The 16,570-nt window shown below is 43.4% G+C and overlaps 1 protein-coding gene across 1 annotated transcript; it reads left to right on the top strand.

Annotated features, from left to right (window-relative positions):
• The first annotated feature begins 4,966 nt into the window (after positions 1-4,966).
• Positions 4,967-7,720, top strand: LOC120108093. Its single transcript, XM_039121637.1, has 2 exons — positions 4,967-6,523; positions 6,956-7,720. The coding sequence occupies exons 1-2, from the start codon at positions 5,911-5,913 to the stop codon at positions 7,033-7,035; spliced, it is 693 nt and encodes a 230-aa protein (XP_038977565.1). The 5' UTR covers positions 4,967-5,910; the 3' UTR covers positions 7,036-7,720.
• Positions 7,721-16,570: the final 8,850 nt, after the last annotated feature.

Genomic DNA, 16,570 nt, shown 5'->3' with positions numbered 1-16,570 from the left:
TCATACTCGAGGGCCGCGACCCTGGCCTGGACCTCCCCCAAGCGCGCCTCCGTGCCGCGCATGGTTGCCTTGGTCATGGCGTGAGCGCCTTCTCCTCCTCAAGCGCCCCCACCACGGCAAGGCGCTCGGCCTCGGTGGCCGCCCACCGAGCCTCGGCCGCGGCCGACACCGCTTCTAGCTCGGCGATTCTTTTCTTGGCCGGCTCCAGCTGCTGGCCGAGCTGCCGAACTTCTTCTCGATACCCGTGGGCGAGGAACGCCATGGTGTCGAGCTCGGAGAATATGCTGAAAAAAAAAAAAAAAAAGAAGAAGAAGCGGAGGGTATTGTGAGTTGAAAGGCACGTATGCACGCTAATAACTCAGGAAAATTAAGAAGGGAACTTACCCGGGCGGTGCTGCAGTAAGCACTGCCGGCGACCTCCTCCAGCGAAATCTCCCGGAACGCGGCCCGGTCCGCTGGGAGCACTGCACGCCGCAACATGGAGCGTGCGACCTCGGCGTCCTGAAGGGCCGAGCTCCCTCAGGAACGGAAGAGTCTGGCTCAACCGACTCTTCTCGGAAAGCTCGGGAAGAGCTCGGCACGATCGGACCCGAGGTCCCGGAGCCGCTCGCCTCGGGGCCTCGGGCAGGCCCGGGTCCTGGCTGCTGCGGCCGGGCCACGAATGATTCCCCCCGCTGGGCAAGGGGGGCAGGGCAAGGAGGGGCCGATGGGCTCGCACCACTGACCACCCGCTCCCGCCTCGGGTCGGCCGCAGGGGCCCCCGCCTCGGGGCCACTCATCCCGGCCGACGAGGAAGCGCCCGTCTGTCCTCGCCCTCCTCCGAGGCTGGGGATTAGCCCCCCGGCCTCGGCCTCCCGCCTCCTCAGGCGGGAAAAAAAGCGACGTGTTGCTGGTCGGCATGCGGGGAATATCTAAAATCAAAAATTTTGTTAAGTGTCAGGCCAGTGGCAGTAAAGCGAAAGACAAAGAATGAAAATAACGTAGCCGCCCTTACCCTCGGGGCGCGCCGAGCTCAGACCCACGCTCGCCAGGGCGCCCTCCCGCAGGAGCTCGGTCAGGTCGTTGCCCCTCCCGAGGGCTCGCACAGAGTCTAGGATCCTCAGCTCCCTCCCCCGTGGGCTCGGAGAGTCTGTTGAGGGCCTTCAGCCGTGGGTGTCCCCACCTCGGCTCAAACCCCCAAGGCGCCGCGGACGCCAGGAAGAAAAACTTCACCTTCCACTCGTGGGATCGAGGAAGGGGCGCCCCGGAAGAGTGACATACCGCCCCGAAAGGCGAAATATAGCCACCCTGCGTCCGCCGGGTTCTTCTTTAACAGAAAACACCGGCGGAAAAGGCCTACCGTGATCGGGATCCCGTGCCCGAGGCACAGGGACAAAAACCCGATTATGGTCCTCCATGAGTTCGGAGCCAACTGCGCCGGGACGAGCTGGTACTCGGCCAGCAAGCTGCTCACGAACTCATGGGTGGGAAAACGCAGGCCCGCCCAGAGTGTCTCGCGGTAAACCGCGATCCGACCTGGGGGCGGCTGCGTCACCCTGTCCCCGGCCCTGCGGTTTCAAGACGAAACCCGGGCTGGAAGAAGAAACGGGAGCGGATTGTCTCCAGTTCCTCCTCTGACATATTCGACCCAACTTCTTCGGGACCGAGACTCATTCTCACAGAGGAATGGAGTAAAAATTAAGAGCAGAAAATGGAAGTTGGCAAGGAGAAGAAAAGAGGAAACTCTAGAGAAAACAGGAAGAAAACCTACTGGACATTGCCAGAAATTGCTCCGGGCACGCCGGCAAAATTCGGTTGAGGGAGAAAACAAGGGAAAAAAGACGACGAAAAAATGAGGGGAAGCCAAACAAGACCTTTAGGGCAGACTCGTGGGGTTTATATAGACCCCCCTGACGGCCCAGATCGATGGGGTCGGTTCCCATCCCCCGATCGGGCTGCGCCACGTGGCGACCTCTGAGGCCGAGGCACTGCATCCACTCCGGATCAATAAATCGAATACGAAATCAAAGTGTTGTCCCATCGGATCTCGGGACCTCATTATGGGTCCACAGAACCCCATCGCCTCGAAGAATGAGCGGACGGCACCCCCGCTCCCCTCGTTTAATAAAATCTGGGACACGTGGAGCCCCGGTGTGGCCTCCACTCCTCCGAAATTATGACCCGGTAACACGAAATCGGAAGCGTCCGACCCCTGGTCATGCCGCGTGTCCGTTTTGAAACCCAAAATGGCACGCTCATTGATGAGCGGGAATTCTCGATTGTGGGGCCGAGGCGCCACCCCGTCGAACCCGAGGACCCTCATCCTGGGTCCGCCTCACAAACCAACCTCGGTAATCCAAGAGACACCGCCCCCGCTATAGTCGCCTCGAAAGACGTAGGGATATGGACCCCATCATTAATTCGCCGAACAAAGTAACCTCGAAACGCCCAAGGGCGCAGGTCCTACCACGAAAATTCCAAGAAACATGAGGGTGCGGACGAAGTTCGCCCCCCAACTTTAACGATGGACTTTACTTCCTACGTCCGAGCCCACAAGCCGCTCGAACTCGGAAGTCGGGGGGTAGTGTTGGGGGAATAAGGTTTTTCCCCCAAATGACACGAATGCCCCAAAGAAGCCGCACAATCGTCGACCCTGGAAGGCCGAAGTCGGCACCCGAACTCGGAACCTCCGACCTAAGAGAAACCCCAATGCCCGAGGCCTACTTTTGTCAGCCACCTACTACGGCTATACGTCTCCGAGGTCCGGCCAGAGACCGTACTATGACGCCCCTCCGGCATTTATTGCGCATGACCGCTGTGATCCTCCGGCACACTCCACAATAAATATGGATCTCCAGCTTACTCCACAATAAATATGGATCTCCGGCTTACTCCACAATGAATGCGGATCTCCGGCTTACTCCACAATAAATATGGATCTCCGGCTTACTCCACAATGAATGCGGATCTCCGGCTTACTCCACAATAAATGCGGATCTCCGGCTTACTCCACAATAAATGTGGATCTCCGGCTCACTCAACAATTAATGCACGTGACTCCTGTCATCTACGGACTTCCAGCTCTCCACGGCAAATAAGCCCAGCAGAGTCTAGTCAACTGTGATAAGTCTCTGATCTCGGCCATACCTCCGACACTGATGCAATAAATTCGCCTGGTAGCGTGCTAGTTCGGGTTGTACAACGCCCTCATCGCCGACATCAGTGCAATTATTCGCCTGACCAAGCGCCGACCTGAACGACATGCCGAGCCGTACTACGGCTTCGCCCCGTTACATCGCAGGTAAACCGACCCCCGGTCTATAAAAGGGGGTTGGAAAATCGATACTGAGGACACGCACCGTTTACCTCTACTCTACACGATTTGCCCCCTCCCTGACTTGAGCGTCGGAGGGCCGGCGCCGGGAGACCCGGCCACCGGCTCGTGTGCAGGCACCCAGACGGAGGACGCCGCCCACTGTCGGATCGTCGCCCAGCCGCGGGAATCAGCCGCTCCTTCTCGCCGATCGCCCCAGACGGAGGACGCCGCCCGTCGACGAACCACCGCCCCACCGTGAGTAACCACCTCCCGCTCCCTCTCCTCGACCGAAGATTGCCCCCGGGTCCAATTTCCAGCAACAATATTTATGAAGATTCATTCGATTTATAATTAAACTTTGAATCGCCAATTGTAACAAAAAATTGAGAAAATGGATAGAGGATGACCCCAAACTAGGGCTTGATTGAGCCGAGTTGAGTTTGCAAGATGGTAGGGCTTCCATGTCATTGGAAAATTATATTTTAAATATCCAGTAGAATTGACAAATATCAATTTAGAGAAGAAAATTTTATTATCAACAACTAAATCACATAGAACAATGAATTTAGTATTCACACTGTTTATGGGGTGCTTTATATGCCCTACCTGCGATTTAAATTCTAGACGGGGGATCCAACACTTATTTCAGTGGAAAAAGGGGTAAAAGGTAGATACAAAATATAACAGATTGTCTTCGGCTAGAAATGCTAAATTTACAATTATAAGTGCATATTGAATAAGCACACCAAACACCAAACTAGCCTCCAAGTTATTATTATTATTATTATTATCGAAAGTAACTATCCTGCAAGTTATCATAGTGAGGATCAAAACTAAATCATAAATCTAAAATTTCATGAACTAAGCATTAATCTGAAACTAGTCAGGGTCAGTTATACAAATTACTTTCTTCCATATTTGCTTTTCTTAGGCCACATTTTTAGAAAAAAAATGAAGGGATGTCAACTTCATCTTTTGTAAATAGTTGGTCCCAAACCCGTATAAAAGAAAAGGATTGCAGTAGGTCAACGATCAACATAAAACTATAGTCGCATCCTATAAATATAAATCCATTTAAAATGAAATCCTGCTAGTAATACATATTACATTTTTATCTTCTTCAATCAACGATATATTCCAAGAGTAACATTAGTCGATCACCTTGGAGGGTGGGAGAATTATACAAATCTTTTTTTTTAATTCATGTTTGGCTCAGCCTTTTTATTTTCCCACCCATGTCACCTTCTTCCTCTTTTCACTCAAGTATCTAATTTGTGACAATGAACTAAAGTGATTCATAGTAAAATGAAAGAACCTAGAATTTACGGTCAACATATTATTGCTGCATAGATATTTTTGTTGCAAAATGCTTTTTAAAATCTTATTAAACTTAATTTTTAATTCGACAGAAACAAACAATACGTAAATAGGAAAGGAAAATGCATATGTTAGAAAAATAAACTTCTTTCTATCAAGTATGGCTGGTTACTAAAAAAAGTTTAGGCATGTTAACAATTGTACATAAGCAGTGTTGGAAATATAGGAAGAGAAATTAGAGAGGAAAGGATAGAGAGGAATTTCAAATTTTTTCTATTCACTTTGGCTCTTGCCTTGCTTATAAAACCATAAGACTTATATGGTATTTATAGGACTTCTAGGTACATGAATAAACCCAAGTACATGAACTACTTAAATATACATAGAAAATTCAAAAGACATAAACTACTTAAATGCACATAGAAAACCCAAAAGATATGAACCACTTAAATGCATATATATACATGAATCACCACTCTCAAGGTGACTCTTCACATATTCATGAATCCTCTCAAAAGTCATTCATTAAATTAAGTTTATCTTCTCAACAAGCAGCAGGTGCTATTAAGGAATTTTTTCCATGGCTTTTTTAGCCGTTCTTAGCAGAAAATTTTTATGATTTTTCTACTGTTTTTCTACTCATGCTTATGCTAAACCCCACTAATTAATCATGTAACAACCTAAACAAACGCTAACCCTGGATTTATAGTTGTTACCACCCCATTTTTATTGTTCCTTGCCAACTTTGGTGTTAGTTTTAGCATTCCTCATTTAAATTTAGAATGAGGGAGAGAGAATCCCATCATTCCCGTCCCATTCTTTCCCATTTCCACCACCCCAATATTAGCTCCTCAAACCTTCTCGTCTTTCCCACCCTTGTAACTATTTAAGGACGGTGGCCGGTCACGATTCAAATATAGCCTGCGTCGTCGAAGAGAAGGAGCGGTGGGCATTGCAGCCCGGAGTAAAGGACGCCACCTTTCTTTATTATTAGCTTCTCCCCCGCCTTAGCCGCCCCCTTAAATCCTTCTCGCTGACCAAATCAAGACCAACCCCCTTCCCCCCTTCAAGAAAACCCTTCCCTTCCAGTCCTCTTCACCAATCTCCAACCCAGGAGTCCTCTCCATTTCGCCCCCCCCCCGGCTGCGGCCGTCGTCATCGCGCGCGGCCGCCGCCCCATGCTCCCTCTGCTGCCAGGACTCTCTGCCATTCCCGCTTCTCCAATCATTCAGGCTTGATTTCCCTACGAAAGCAGGAGAAGAGGAAAAATATTATAAAAAGAAAAAGAAAAAAGAAAGATGAAGAAGAACGTTAGGGAGCACCAGATCATGTCCTCGTCGTCGTCGTCGGAGAGCGAGGTAGAGGAGGAGGAAGTGGTGGTGACCGAGGAGCCCCCGGTAACGTGGGGGACGGCGAGCAGCATCGCCGGAGGCGGCGGCGGACGGAAGAGGCTGCTGACGAAGCAGCTGTCGATGCGGGAGACGAGGAGGGAGGCCAAGTGGGAGAAGCGGAGGCGACAGATCCTGCGCCGCAGGCGGATGATTGGAGGCGAAGGGGACGAGGAGTCGTCGCCCATTGACCGTGATGGCAGGAGGCTGAGCGCGAGGGTCAGGAGCCTGACGGACGAGGACTGGGACGAGCTTATGGGTTCCATCGAGCTGGGGTTTGGCTTTAACGAGGAAGATGGGGGTCATCATCTTTGCGACACGCTGCCGGCCCTCGACCTTTACTTCGCCGTCAACCGCCAGCTTTCAGACCCCAAGCTCCGGTCATCGCCGAGCCCGGCGTCGACTCCCACCGCCACCTCCTCCGCGTCGACGCTCTGCAGCAGCCCGGGCCCGGCCAGCCCCCTCGAGCCCCACCAGCACTCCCATTCGTCCCCCAACGAGTCTTGGAAGATCTGCAACCCGGGTATCAATTCTTTCCCATGTAGAGCATTAGTCTCTTTTATTTCCTTTTATTTTTCTTTTTTTTTTAATGAAAAGGGAGGCAAAGCCGTCCGGCCTAAAAATTACAAACTATTTATAAAAATATATAAAAAATATAAAAAATAAAAAAAATTTATGAAAGATAATAATCCGCATGTAGATCTATTAAATTATTCAATAAGTTAAACAATCTCATAAATAATTTGAAAAATTTCTATTCCATCAACATGCAACTATACATTATTTTTTTAAAAAAAAATTAACTAAATGGCGGAAGACATGGAATGGATACAAGAAGAAAAATTTAAGAAAAAAATAAGGGCGAGAAAAGGAACAGAAATAGGTGGGGAAACCCAAACAGCCCAAGCATTGGGTAAGAGATTATTGATGTGGTTGTTTTGGTGCAATGGAACAGGAGACAATCCTCAGCATGTGAAGACGAGGCTGAGGCACTGGGCACAGGCCGTGGCTTGTTCCGTGAGGCAATGCTGCTAAAGCTTCCAAACAGAGACGATTCGGTTTTCCCGAGGAGAGAGGGAGGAGAAAGGAGAGGCTGTCCCGTTTTGGTTTATCTCACTAAATGTGAACCATCTATTGTACATAGCCTGTTTTCTTCTTCTTCTTCTTCTTCTCCGCCTACCACTTCGATCGACTTGGTCTCAACTACATTTACTTCGCTTCGTGCTTTCTTCTTCTTTCTTCTACCTTTTTTGTGCTTCTCTTTTTGGTCTTGCTCTTCTCCTTCAGCATCAGAAACGATCCAACGGTGGGAAAATAGAAAAGTCTTTCTGGCCGGAGGAGGAGGAGGAGGAGGAATTTTTGTGGCTTGGGAATGACTGCATGGAGAGCCACTCGTAGAGACCGCCCACTGGGCCACCGTCACCTCACCAAGGAAAGATTGGACGATCGGATAGGAGAAAGAGAAAAAGAGAGAAAGGTGGCGTAGTAGGAGGCGGTCGTGTTGGCTCTATCACGCAGTCAAATGGTCGGTTATTGTGGTCCAGCGGCAACAGCAACAGCAATGGGCGAGAGGACGGGCTCTAAGATCAAAAAAACAAATTTGTCTTGATTTGATGGGGAGGAGGGCACAAATACTTGCTGGGGTGTCATTGTTCTTTCTTATTCCAAATGTTACTGAACTCATTTCTAAGAATTAATGCAGTTTACATTATTAATATTATATCTTACTGTTTACAATGTCATCTGGCGAGAATCAATGCTTCCCACCTTTATCTTAGGCATCACTTTTCTTCTTCTTTTTTTTTCTTCTTTTTTTTTTTTTATGAAAGCAGCATTCCACATCATCCTAATGCAAGTACAATCTGCCAAATCAGAAAAAAAAAAATAAACAATACAAAAAAAAAATCTAAACAGATGTCAAGCTAACCTTCCTACTATGCCAAGTAAAAAATGAGGTGATCCAGACAACTGCTTTGTTCGTCTATTACGAAATACATTATTGTTTATTACTCTGTATTTTGGCAATCAGTTTGACAATTTATGTGATTGGTTTTGTTCTCTTATTAGATATTTGTTGCTGTTGACCATATGATTCCATGGTTCAGGTTGGGCAAGTATGTGTATGTATCTTAATGTATAAAAAATATAGTGAGTTTTTTTTTTTTTGGTAAAACACAGTGAGCCTGTTACCTAGGCTGCATGCCAAGAGCTTTCTCCATGATTGAACGCAGATAGGGTGACACGAGAACAGATGCATCAGATGCAAGTCATGCATCAAAATGGCCAGCTAAAATGATGCACGCAATATTTAAGGGATTTATGGAATTCTTAGACGCCCAACAATTAGGGGCAATCCTCTTCCAGATCCAGCACAAAGAAAACAATCTATATCAGATAAGTAGTCTGGAATATTGTTTGGCTAAACACATAATCTGAAATATAGGAGATCATAATATCTTCCGAGTGATCTCAACTCCTTTATCAGTTCTTTCTTTGAGGATCCATGCGAGCAAGTATGTTTCAGATGCTTATATAGAAATAAGAAATTCAAATAATATTTTTTGACTACTTTTTTGAAGACAAAATTTTAAATTATTACAAATAATATCAGAGCAAATTCGGTCTATGATTTATACGGATTGTGAGACACTGTAATACAAATTTATTGGAATTGATTGTGAATCAATTATAATATTTATAATTAAATTTGAATAAATTTAAAATTAAATATATATTTAGTTCTACATTAATTTTTATTTTGCTAAAATTTTTCAGATGAGATCTTGAGTTGTTGCGTTCTTCATAATTAAAAATTGTGGTGGGGTGCCACTAGCTTTAAGGAATTCACCTAGAGGTGGCAATCGGGTCGGGTTATAAATGGGTCGGGTCACATGCAAGTCGGATCAGAAAATCATAAACCTGAATCTGATCTGTTTATTAAACATGTCAGAAATTACAACCTGAACCTGCCCTGTTTATTAAATAGGTAACCCGACCAGATCCGTTTAACCTGTTTATCCAACCCGTCCCGACCTGTTTAACCTGTTTGCCCAACCTGACATGTTTAACCTGCCCAACCCAACCGTTTAACCTGCCCAACTCGACCTGTTTAGACCTGTTTAACCCGTTTAACCTGTTTGGACCTGTTTAACCTGCCCAACAGTTAAACGAATTAAACGGATTAAACGGTTTAAACGGATCAGACATTTAAAATCCGTATCCGATCCAATTAATAAACAGGTTGAACGGGTCGATCTATTTACGACCTGAATCTATTTAGATCAAATTCAAATTTATTTATGGCTGGTCGAACATAGATCGCGTTGGCGGATCGGCTTATATTTTACCATTCTTAAATTCACCAGGAATGAAATATCCCAGACTTCACCCACAGTATAAGCCGACGGATGCCATCATCAACTGATTCCATCGTGCAATCCGCGTGTCCTTTTGCTGGGTAAGTAGTTATTACAAGGCGACATGGAAGAATCTTTTTATTATAACAAGGGGACAGCAAGTTGGGGCCCAGAAAAGATCCCATTTATTGCCTTCAGATCAGGGGAGGACGGGAATGGATGGGGGATGCGAAGAAGGAAAGGCTGGTCTCGTGGCAAGGACCTCCCAACTACTTCCATTTATTTCCAGCTACGACTTCTCGTGGGAATCGGCAAAAATCTCGGCAGGCTTTTCGGCAATGGTGCGCTTCAGGAGTCTCCAGACTCCAAGGAAAAATGTTATCCTGTTCTGACTCTGCAACCATGGCCATCCAATTCTTCATCCATTTTTCAGTACTCTTCAGAGTTGGCATCTTTGTTGAGCTGACAAGGTTCTTTCCTGTTAAGTGGTCTGCCATTTTGGATGGTTGAGCTTGGAGCAGCACTGTTCCAGCTGAATCATGGAGCATGATGGGATTATGGGAAGGCCTATGTGCAACCCCGAAGCTATTGGAGTGTTCGCAAATTTTTGACATCAATCTACACTTATCAGTATTCATGTTATATAATCTTTTTTTTTCTTTTTTTCGATGAAATGTTATATAATATGAAATTGGTAAACTGTATCCCAGCTACAACAACACTATACCTAACATATTGTCCCTCACATCAGTGTTGCATTCTTGCATAACATTTTCCTTTAAAACAATCTCCACTAGTTGTCATCATGGATAGACTCATAGAAAGATCCGCCGTCTCGATACCAAACTCCGTACCAGTACCACACTAGCATAGTATCGGTATGCCATCCGTACCGAATACTGGTATCGAACCGATACGGTATAGTACGTCTTGTATCGTCTGGTTCAGACCGATATAGCATACCATAACTCATAGAGGTTGCAATTTACATATGAGCGGCCATAACTAAAATTGTATTTCTAAAAGTCTCCATGTCTCCTATTCTTCTCTCGAATATCTGAATTCAATTGCTAGTAATGTTTTATATATTGTTTTTCAAAAACTGTTTTAGTAGGACCACACTAATCTTACACTTGTTTTATATTTTATGATTAATGCTTTTAAAAAAAAATCAATTTAATATTAGTTAAGTTTCAGAGTTAGTTTTTTAAGTAATTATATGGGTAAATTCTTAGCTCCAATCACTTCTCAACCCGCCCGTTGTGTTGACAATCTCATCCATATCTTCCTGTATATGTGTTTGTCACATGCAATCACTAGGCCAAAAGTGACAAAACTTATTGCTATGACCACTATGGAGTGATAAGAAAGAAAAAAAGATCTCTTTCCAGCTATACATCTTCAGACTATAGATTTGAGACTCTTATAGCAATGAATACACTTGAGTATTAAACTAAGAAGTACCATGGAAAATTTAGAATGCTTGTGGGGATCCATTCATCCATACCATATTCAATGTAAATTAAGGTTTTGATAGGCCTCATTAAGCTAAGGTCTGTTGCATGAGCTAAGGCCAGTAAAGATAGATAATTAGGCTGCATTTGCTAGGGATTATGTTCACGAAATTAGACATTTATTCCATTGAATTCCTGACAAACACCAAAATTGAGGTAAGGGATAGGCTTGTAGCCTAATGAGGAATAATATTCCTTGCCAGATGACATGACCTTATTCCATAGAATAGCCATTACACTAGTGTTGGAGGCCTCCTTAAAAAAAAAAAAATATTATGACAACTTTTGTTGTGACTATTGATAAGCTTTATAATGAGATATATTGTCACCAATTTATAAACTTTTATCGCCATTCTTGATACCGAGCTACATATGTGTACATTTTACATAATAATACATACACCTTATGGTCATAAGATTTCTTATCTTAAAACAAGCATATTTTGGGATGAAAATGCTGTCCGCATAAACTTGGAAGTTTTACCGATGACAGTCATTTTGTCGTCATAAAAGTTTTAGTGATGGCTTCATGATGACTAAAATCTTGTCACCAAAATTTTCGATGGCAAGACTTTAACTTTTATTGAAGCTTCTATTGTCACTGAAAGTATGTATTCTTGAAGTGGATGAGTTGGAAGTGTGTATGATGGACTTTATAATACTACCACATTTCAATATATAGTCATACTTAGTTAGTTTTAAATAAACAATATATAGGCATTATGATCATACCCTATTCTGTAATTTCATAAGGTGAGGGAGAAAAGAGGAGTATGGGTGGTTGCACCCACATTCAACTTTACTTCATCATACTTAAACCATTTTTAACCATTTTTACAAATGTGGAAAGGCAATTTTATCCAGAAAGCAAAATCACTATTTATCCTCTCAACTTATCCTTCCAACGAAAATAACCACCAAACTTATCTATCCAATCAAATATACAAAACTCCCAAAATTTATTTCGTAACCAAAAACAATCTCCCAATTAGACCATGCAACCGATCTAATGGGAAACCTATTATACATATGACAACAAAACCTTCAAGTACTCCATTCAAATTATTAAGGTTCAATATAAAAGCTTAAATTAATGGGTAGATAGATCCATGAGTATATAAGCAACACAAAAACTCAAATTAATAGGTAGATAGATCCATAAGTATATATATAAGCACGGTTAGGATGCTTTCCCCATCTGATGTGGGATTATTGCTATTTTCTTAATACCCCTCTTATATATATATGTCCTAAGGATGGACAAATCTTTTGGGACAAAACCTAAAGAGGGCAACAAGTAGCTTAAAATTTAAAGCATTGAAAGATCAGTGGACAAGAGGGGCAGTGATGACCTCTAATACCATATGTTAAAGTCCAATTAATATAAATGCTTAAACTAGTAGGTGGATGAGCCACGGATATATATATAAGCACTATTAACACTATTAAGATTCTTTTCCTATCCAATATGAAACTATTATCACTCTTTGAACATAAATGACACTCGAAATCCTAATTGGCCATGTGCTTAGGGTTCACTTAGCCAATTAATGGCCATAAGAAACTTCAGGCTTGACCAAGATAGATTGGGAAGGGAAAAAAAACAAAAAAATCTCTCTTGGACTATGTTCTTTGACAGTCCTAGGCTAGCTATCAAACTGTACCTCATTGTTTCATCCTATAACTTACGTAAGCAGATTAATTGCATATCTGGATCACCAAACAACGCTGGGTTGGCACTGATCTTAGAATCTCCACATCCCAATGTAGAATGTGTCCATGCATGTGGATTTCATGCGTGCTCTAGTTAAATTCCAATCATTTGGATTCTTCCTTAAATACAAACTAGACATCATTGATGAATAATAAATGCCCTTCTGCAGTCGCCTTCTCCCAGCTTCTCTTTTAGATTTGTCCCCATTTTTGTCTCACTTCATAACATAAGAAAACATTGGTTTACATAATGAAGTAGCACTCATAGGCCCATTCAATTACTCATGGCAAAAAATGAAGAGACACTGATTGCAACCAATTTGTCTCAGTGTATGAAAATCTTTAGCGCTCTTTTCTTGTGTTTGATGGTTAAGACTCATCGAGGTTACACCAACTTCTCTTTGAGCAATTTTTGCACCCACTAATCATCATAACCATCATCAATTAATCTATCCTTGTATTAGGAAACTTGCGAATTAATCTGCTATATAGTCGGGAACTCAAGGATGTAAGGAATATATGTATAGAGATTCGAGAGAGAGAGGATTTCATTAGTTGCTAGCAAGTACAGCAGAGAGTAATAGTAGCCAGATTCAATTTATACACTACGACTTCAGGTATACTTAGTCACATCTTTGCGTCGCGATAACATGGAAGCCTTTCGTTCCATGTCAGAACACAGGGGCCAAAAAGAACAAAACATAAGAATGAAAGGATGCAGATAAGTGTTCAATTAGCCCTCCTACAACAACATGCATGGAGACCAGCCCTCCTTTGCAAAACCAATATATATGTTGCAATCTTCTCATCACCGCTGCGGCAAACCTCCTCCTCCTCCTCCTACTCCTCCTCAAAATCCATAAACCCAGTCCACCAAACGTGGAACTGGGTAAAAAGAGAGAGAGACCAAAGATGAGACAAGCTAAGGATGACACAGGAGAACCATGTCATGGTCATGGTATAGGGTTTGTACTAAGCTGCCTGCTATCATTGTTGGCCAGGCAGAAGGAAAAGCACGTAAAAGGATATATATATATATATATATATATATATATATATATATATATATATATATAATATATATATATATAGTATAGAGAGTTGGAGACCATGACATGCCCCATGCAAGACCCCTACTCTAGCGAGTCATCTCCATGGATGTACCAGCAGAGCAGCATCGTGGCGCAGCGGCGCAGGATGTAGATCCTGGCACGCTGCTCCTTGACGAGCGACGCGCACCGCCTGGAGAAACCCTTGCCGCCCTTCGTCGGCCGGGCCATGGAGTCCATCCGGGTTTCGGCCATGGCGGTGGTGATCCTAGATCAGGAACGAGCTAATTAACGATGACCTGATATTCTAGGCACCTTGCAGTGGCTCCGAAGGGTGGGTTATATAGAAGGGCATGGAGGTGGGACAAGAGAGCAGGGGGGGCATATGATCGTCATGGACAAACCAGAGCCGAGAGGAGGATTGGTTTGCACGCAAGGTGAACGTGGGCATGGAAACACATAAGGATTAAAAGGAGAGTTGGGTTTTCTTAAAGTGAGTGCTTGAGGGAATTGGGTACTTATTTCAGGGGGAAGGTAGCTTGAAAAGTGGAAGGGTGCTCATGCAAGACAAGGCAACTTGGTGGGGATGGAGGGCAGCATGCCGGTGGTTGATCCACGTTGGGGTGGCAAGGGTTGGCGTGTTTGTGTATATATATATATATATATATATATATATATATATATATATGTCGTTTCTGATCCTGACCTTGACCGTCCTAAAACTCGATCAATTTTATTTTACATGATTCAACTTATTGTAGATCACATCAGATTATCTGTTTAATAAAATGATCGGATTCAAAAAATTTAAATTTTTGATCTGCTTAATAAAAATATGGAGTTTAGATTGATATATTTTTTATTTATCATATATCTGATTTGATCTGATTGCCAGCCCTATCTAAAACCTAAGTATGCATCTGTATTTAGCTCAAACTCATGCTCCGATCCTATGTTATCTCTTATGTCCCACTATAATCCATGTAAGAACTAGTTGTACAATTCTTCGGCAGTTTCTACCCTAGCCATCCATACATATGGGTAAGGACTGTTGATTGAATAGCTGATGAAGCCCGCCTGTAATTTATGTTGTGACCTATTTGTATCACTCATCTGTGAATGCTGGAATCCACCTTGAGCAATGATGCTATGGTGACTCTAAAAATCCCTCTAGAAAAGTTACTCAGTTGTCTTGCACCATTCAGAGACCAGCTGAGTGAATCCTTGAGTAATATCTTTGAGTTACTAGAGCATTTTTATCCACAACTGGATGAATGGATTCACTGGGAACTAATGAAGAGCTACGCTCTTACTTATTGAAGGGAGAGAATCTGAACTAGCCCTTGAGCTGCTTTGCAAGAAGTGTGTTATTATGACCAAGGTAACATTATCATCAATTAGTGCAGCAAATTGTGGATTTATGTCCTGATTTCCGATGCATGTCTCTGGCATGTAGTTCAAGAGAGAGAATATTAATTTACTCCCTAAGTTCGAGAAGATATATATGTATTTTAGCAACCAGGGCCCATGCAGGAATGAGCATGGTAGCAAGTATCTATCATGCTTGCATCCTTGCCGGACTTATATGTACTTTAGCAAACCACATCTCTGGAAAGAAACTCGACTCAAAATTTTTTATAATGCTTTGCACCGTAGAGTACTACACAATACTCGATAGCTGTCATCAGAAGATAGAACAATTGTTAACAGCAACATGCCATGTATGACACTTTTTAATAGCACTTATCAAGCAATAATATACAGCACCCTATAGTACAGTCCGTGCACCGGAGAGGATCCGGGCTCAAGAAGGCGATAAACAACCCAGCTAAATTGCAATTGAGTGGCTGATATGCATCCACGAAGTGCTAACCTTGTTGATTCGACCCCCTTTTTTTTTTAATGAGATCACTCTAATCCAAGTTAGTGGTGTAGTCTTATCGAATCTGCTTGCTTACCCCCGTTCAGTGCTTCGAAGCAATGGCATGTGCTGAAGATGACACTTTTTAATAGCACTTATCAAGCAATAATATACAGCACCCTATAGTACAGTCCGTGCACCGGAGAGGATCCGGGCTCAAGAAGGCGATAAACAACCCAGCTAAATTGCAATTGAGTGGCTGATATGCATCCACGAAGTGCTAACCTTGTTGATTCGACCCCCTTTTTTTTTTAATGAGATCACTCTAATCCAAGTTAGTGGTGTAGTCTTATCGAATCTGCTTGCTTACCCCCGTTCAGTGCTTCGAAGCAATGGCATGTGCTGAAGCTTTGAAGGGAGTAAACCAATTAACTCTTTCAGGGACTGACCCCCTTGGATAAAATATATCTTGACATTGCCTTGAGTGTGCGAATTAATGGTTCTGAGATTGGAAAATATGGACAAATGCAATTAAGAAGATTGGATCTGATCTGCCATCTATACATTGAGATTCTGATCTCCGAATCTCTACGGCTCATCCACGCTTTTGATTATACGTCGAACTGTGGAGTGGTCAACTGTGGACAGCTCCATCTTTAAGGAGGCCATTATACCTAGTCTTCAATCTTTCGCTTTGCCCGCAACAATAAGCTGTACTTTAATTTCTTGAATTCGTGTGGAAGTTCTTCTTGCATGAGAAGGTGGTCTCTTCTCTCCTTGTGTGGCTTTATTTTTTTTTTCCATCATCATTATTATTGTCGTTATTGTTGTTGACGTAGATGATCATTTATCAACTAGAGCCTCTAATATTTATATGCTGTTGACGTAGAGAATGACACTGCAACAGATATATTCAATGGACTTGCATGTGATGAAGTATGCATTGGGGGCATGTAACGCTGTCTTTAGTAAGATACATTCCCTAATATGAAGAGAAGTGTCTTCATAATTCTGTACAGTGATGTTTGTCATGATGCTTAATTTGCATTAATCTTGTTTCTTAATTTGTTTGCGAGC

Source organism: Phoenix dactylifera, unplaced genomic scaffold (assembly GCF_009389715.1).
Source record: "Phoenix dactylifera cultivar Barhee BC4 unplaced genomic scaffold, palm_55x_up_171113_PBpolish2nd_filt_p 001168F, whole genome shotgun sequence".
Taxonomy (NCBI): Eukaryota; Viridiplantae; Streptophyta; class Magnoliopsida; order Arecales; family Arecaceae; genus Phoenix; species Phoenix dactylifera.
Note: the sequence above shows the minus strand (reverse complement) of the source record. Positions and strands in the feature narration are given on the sequence as shown.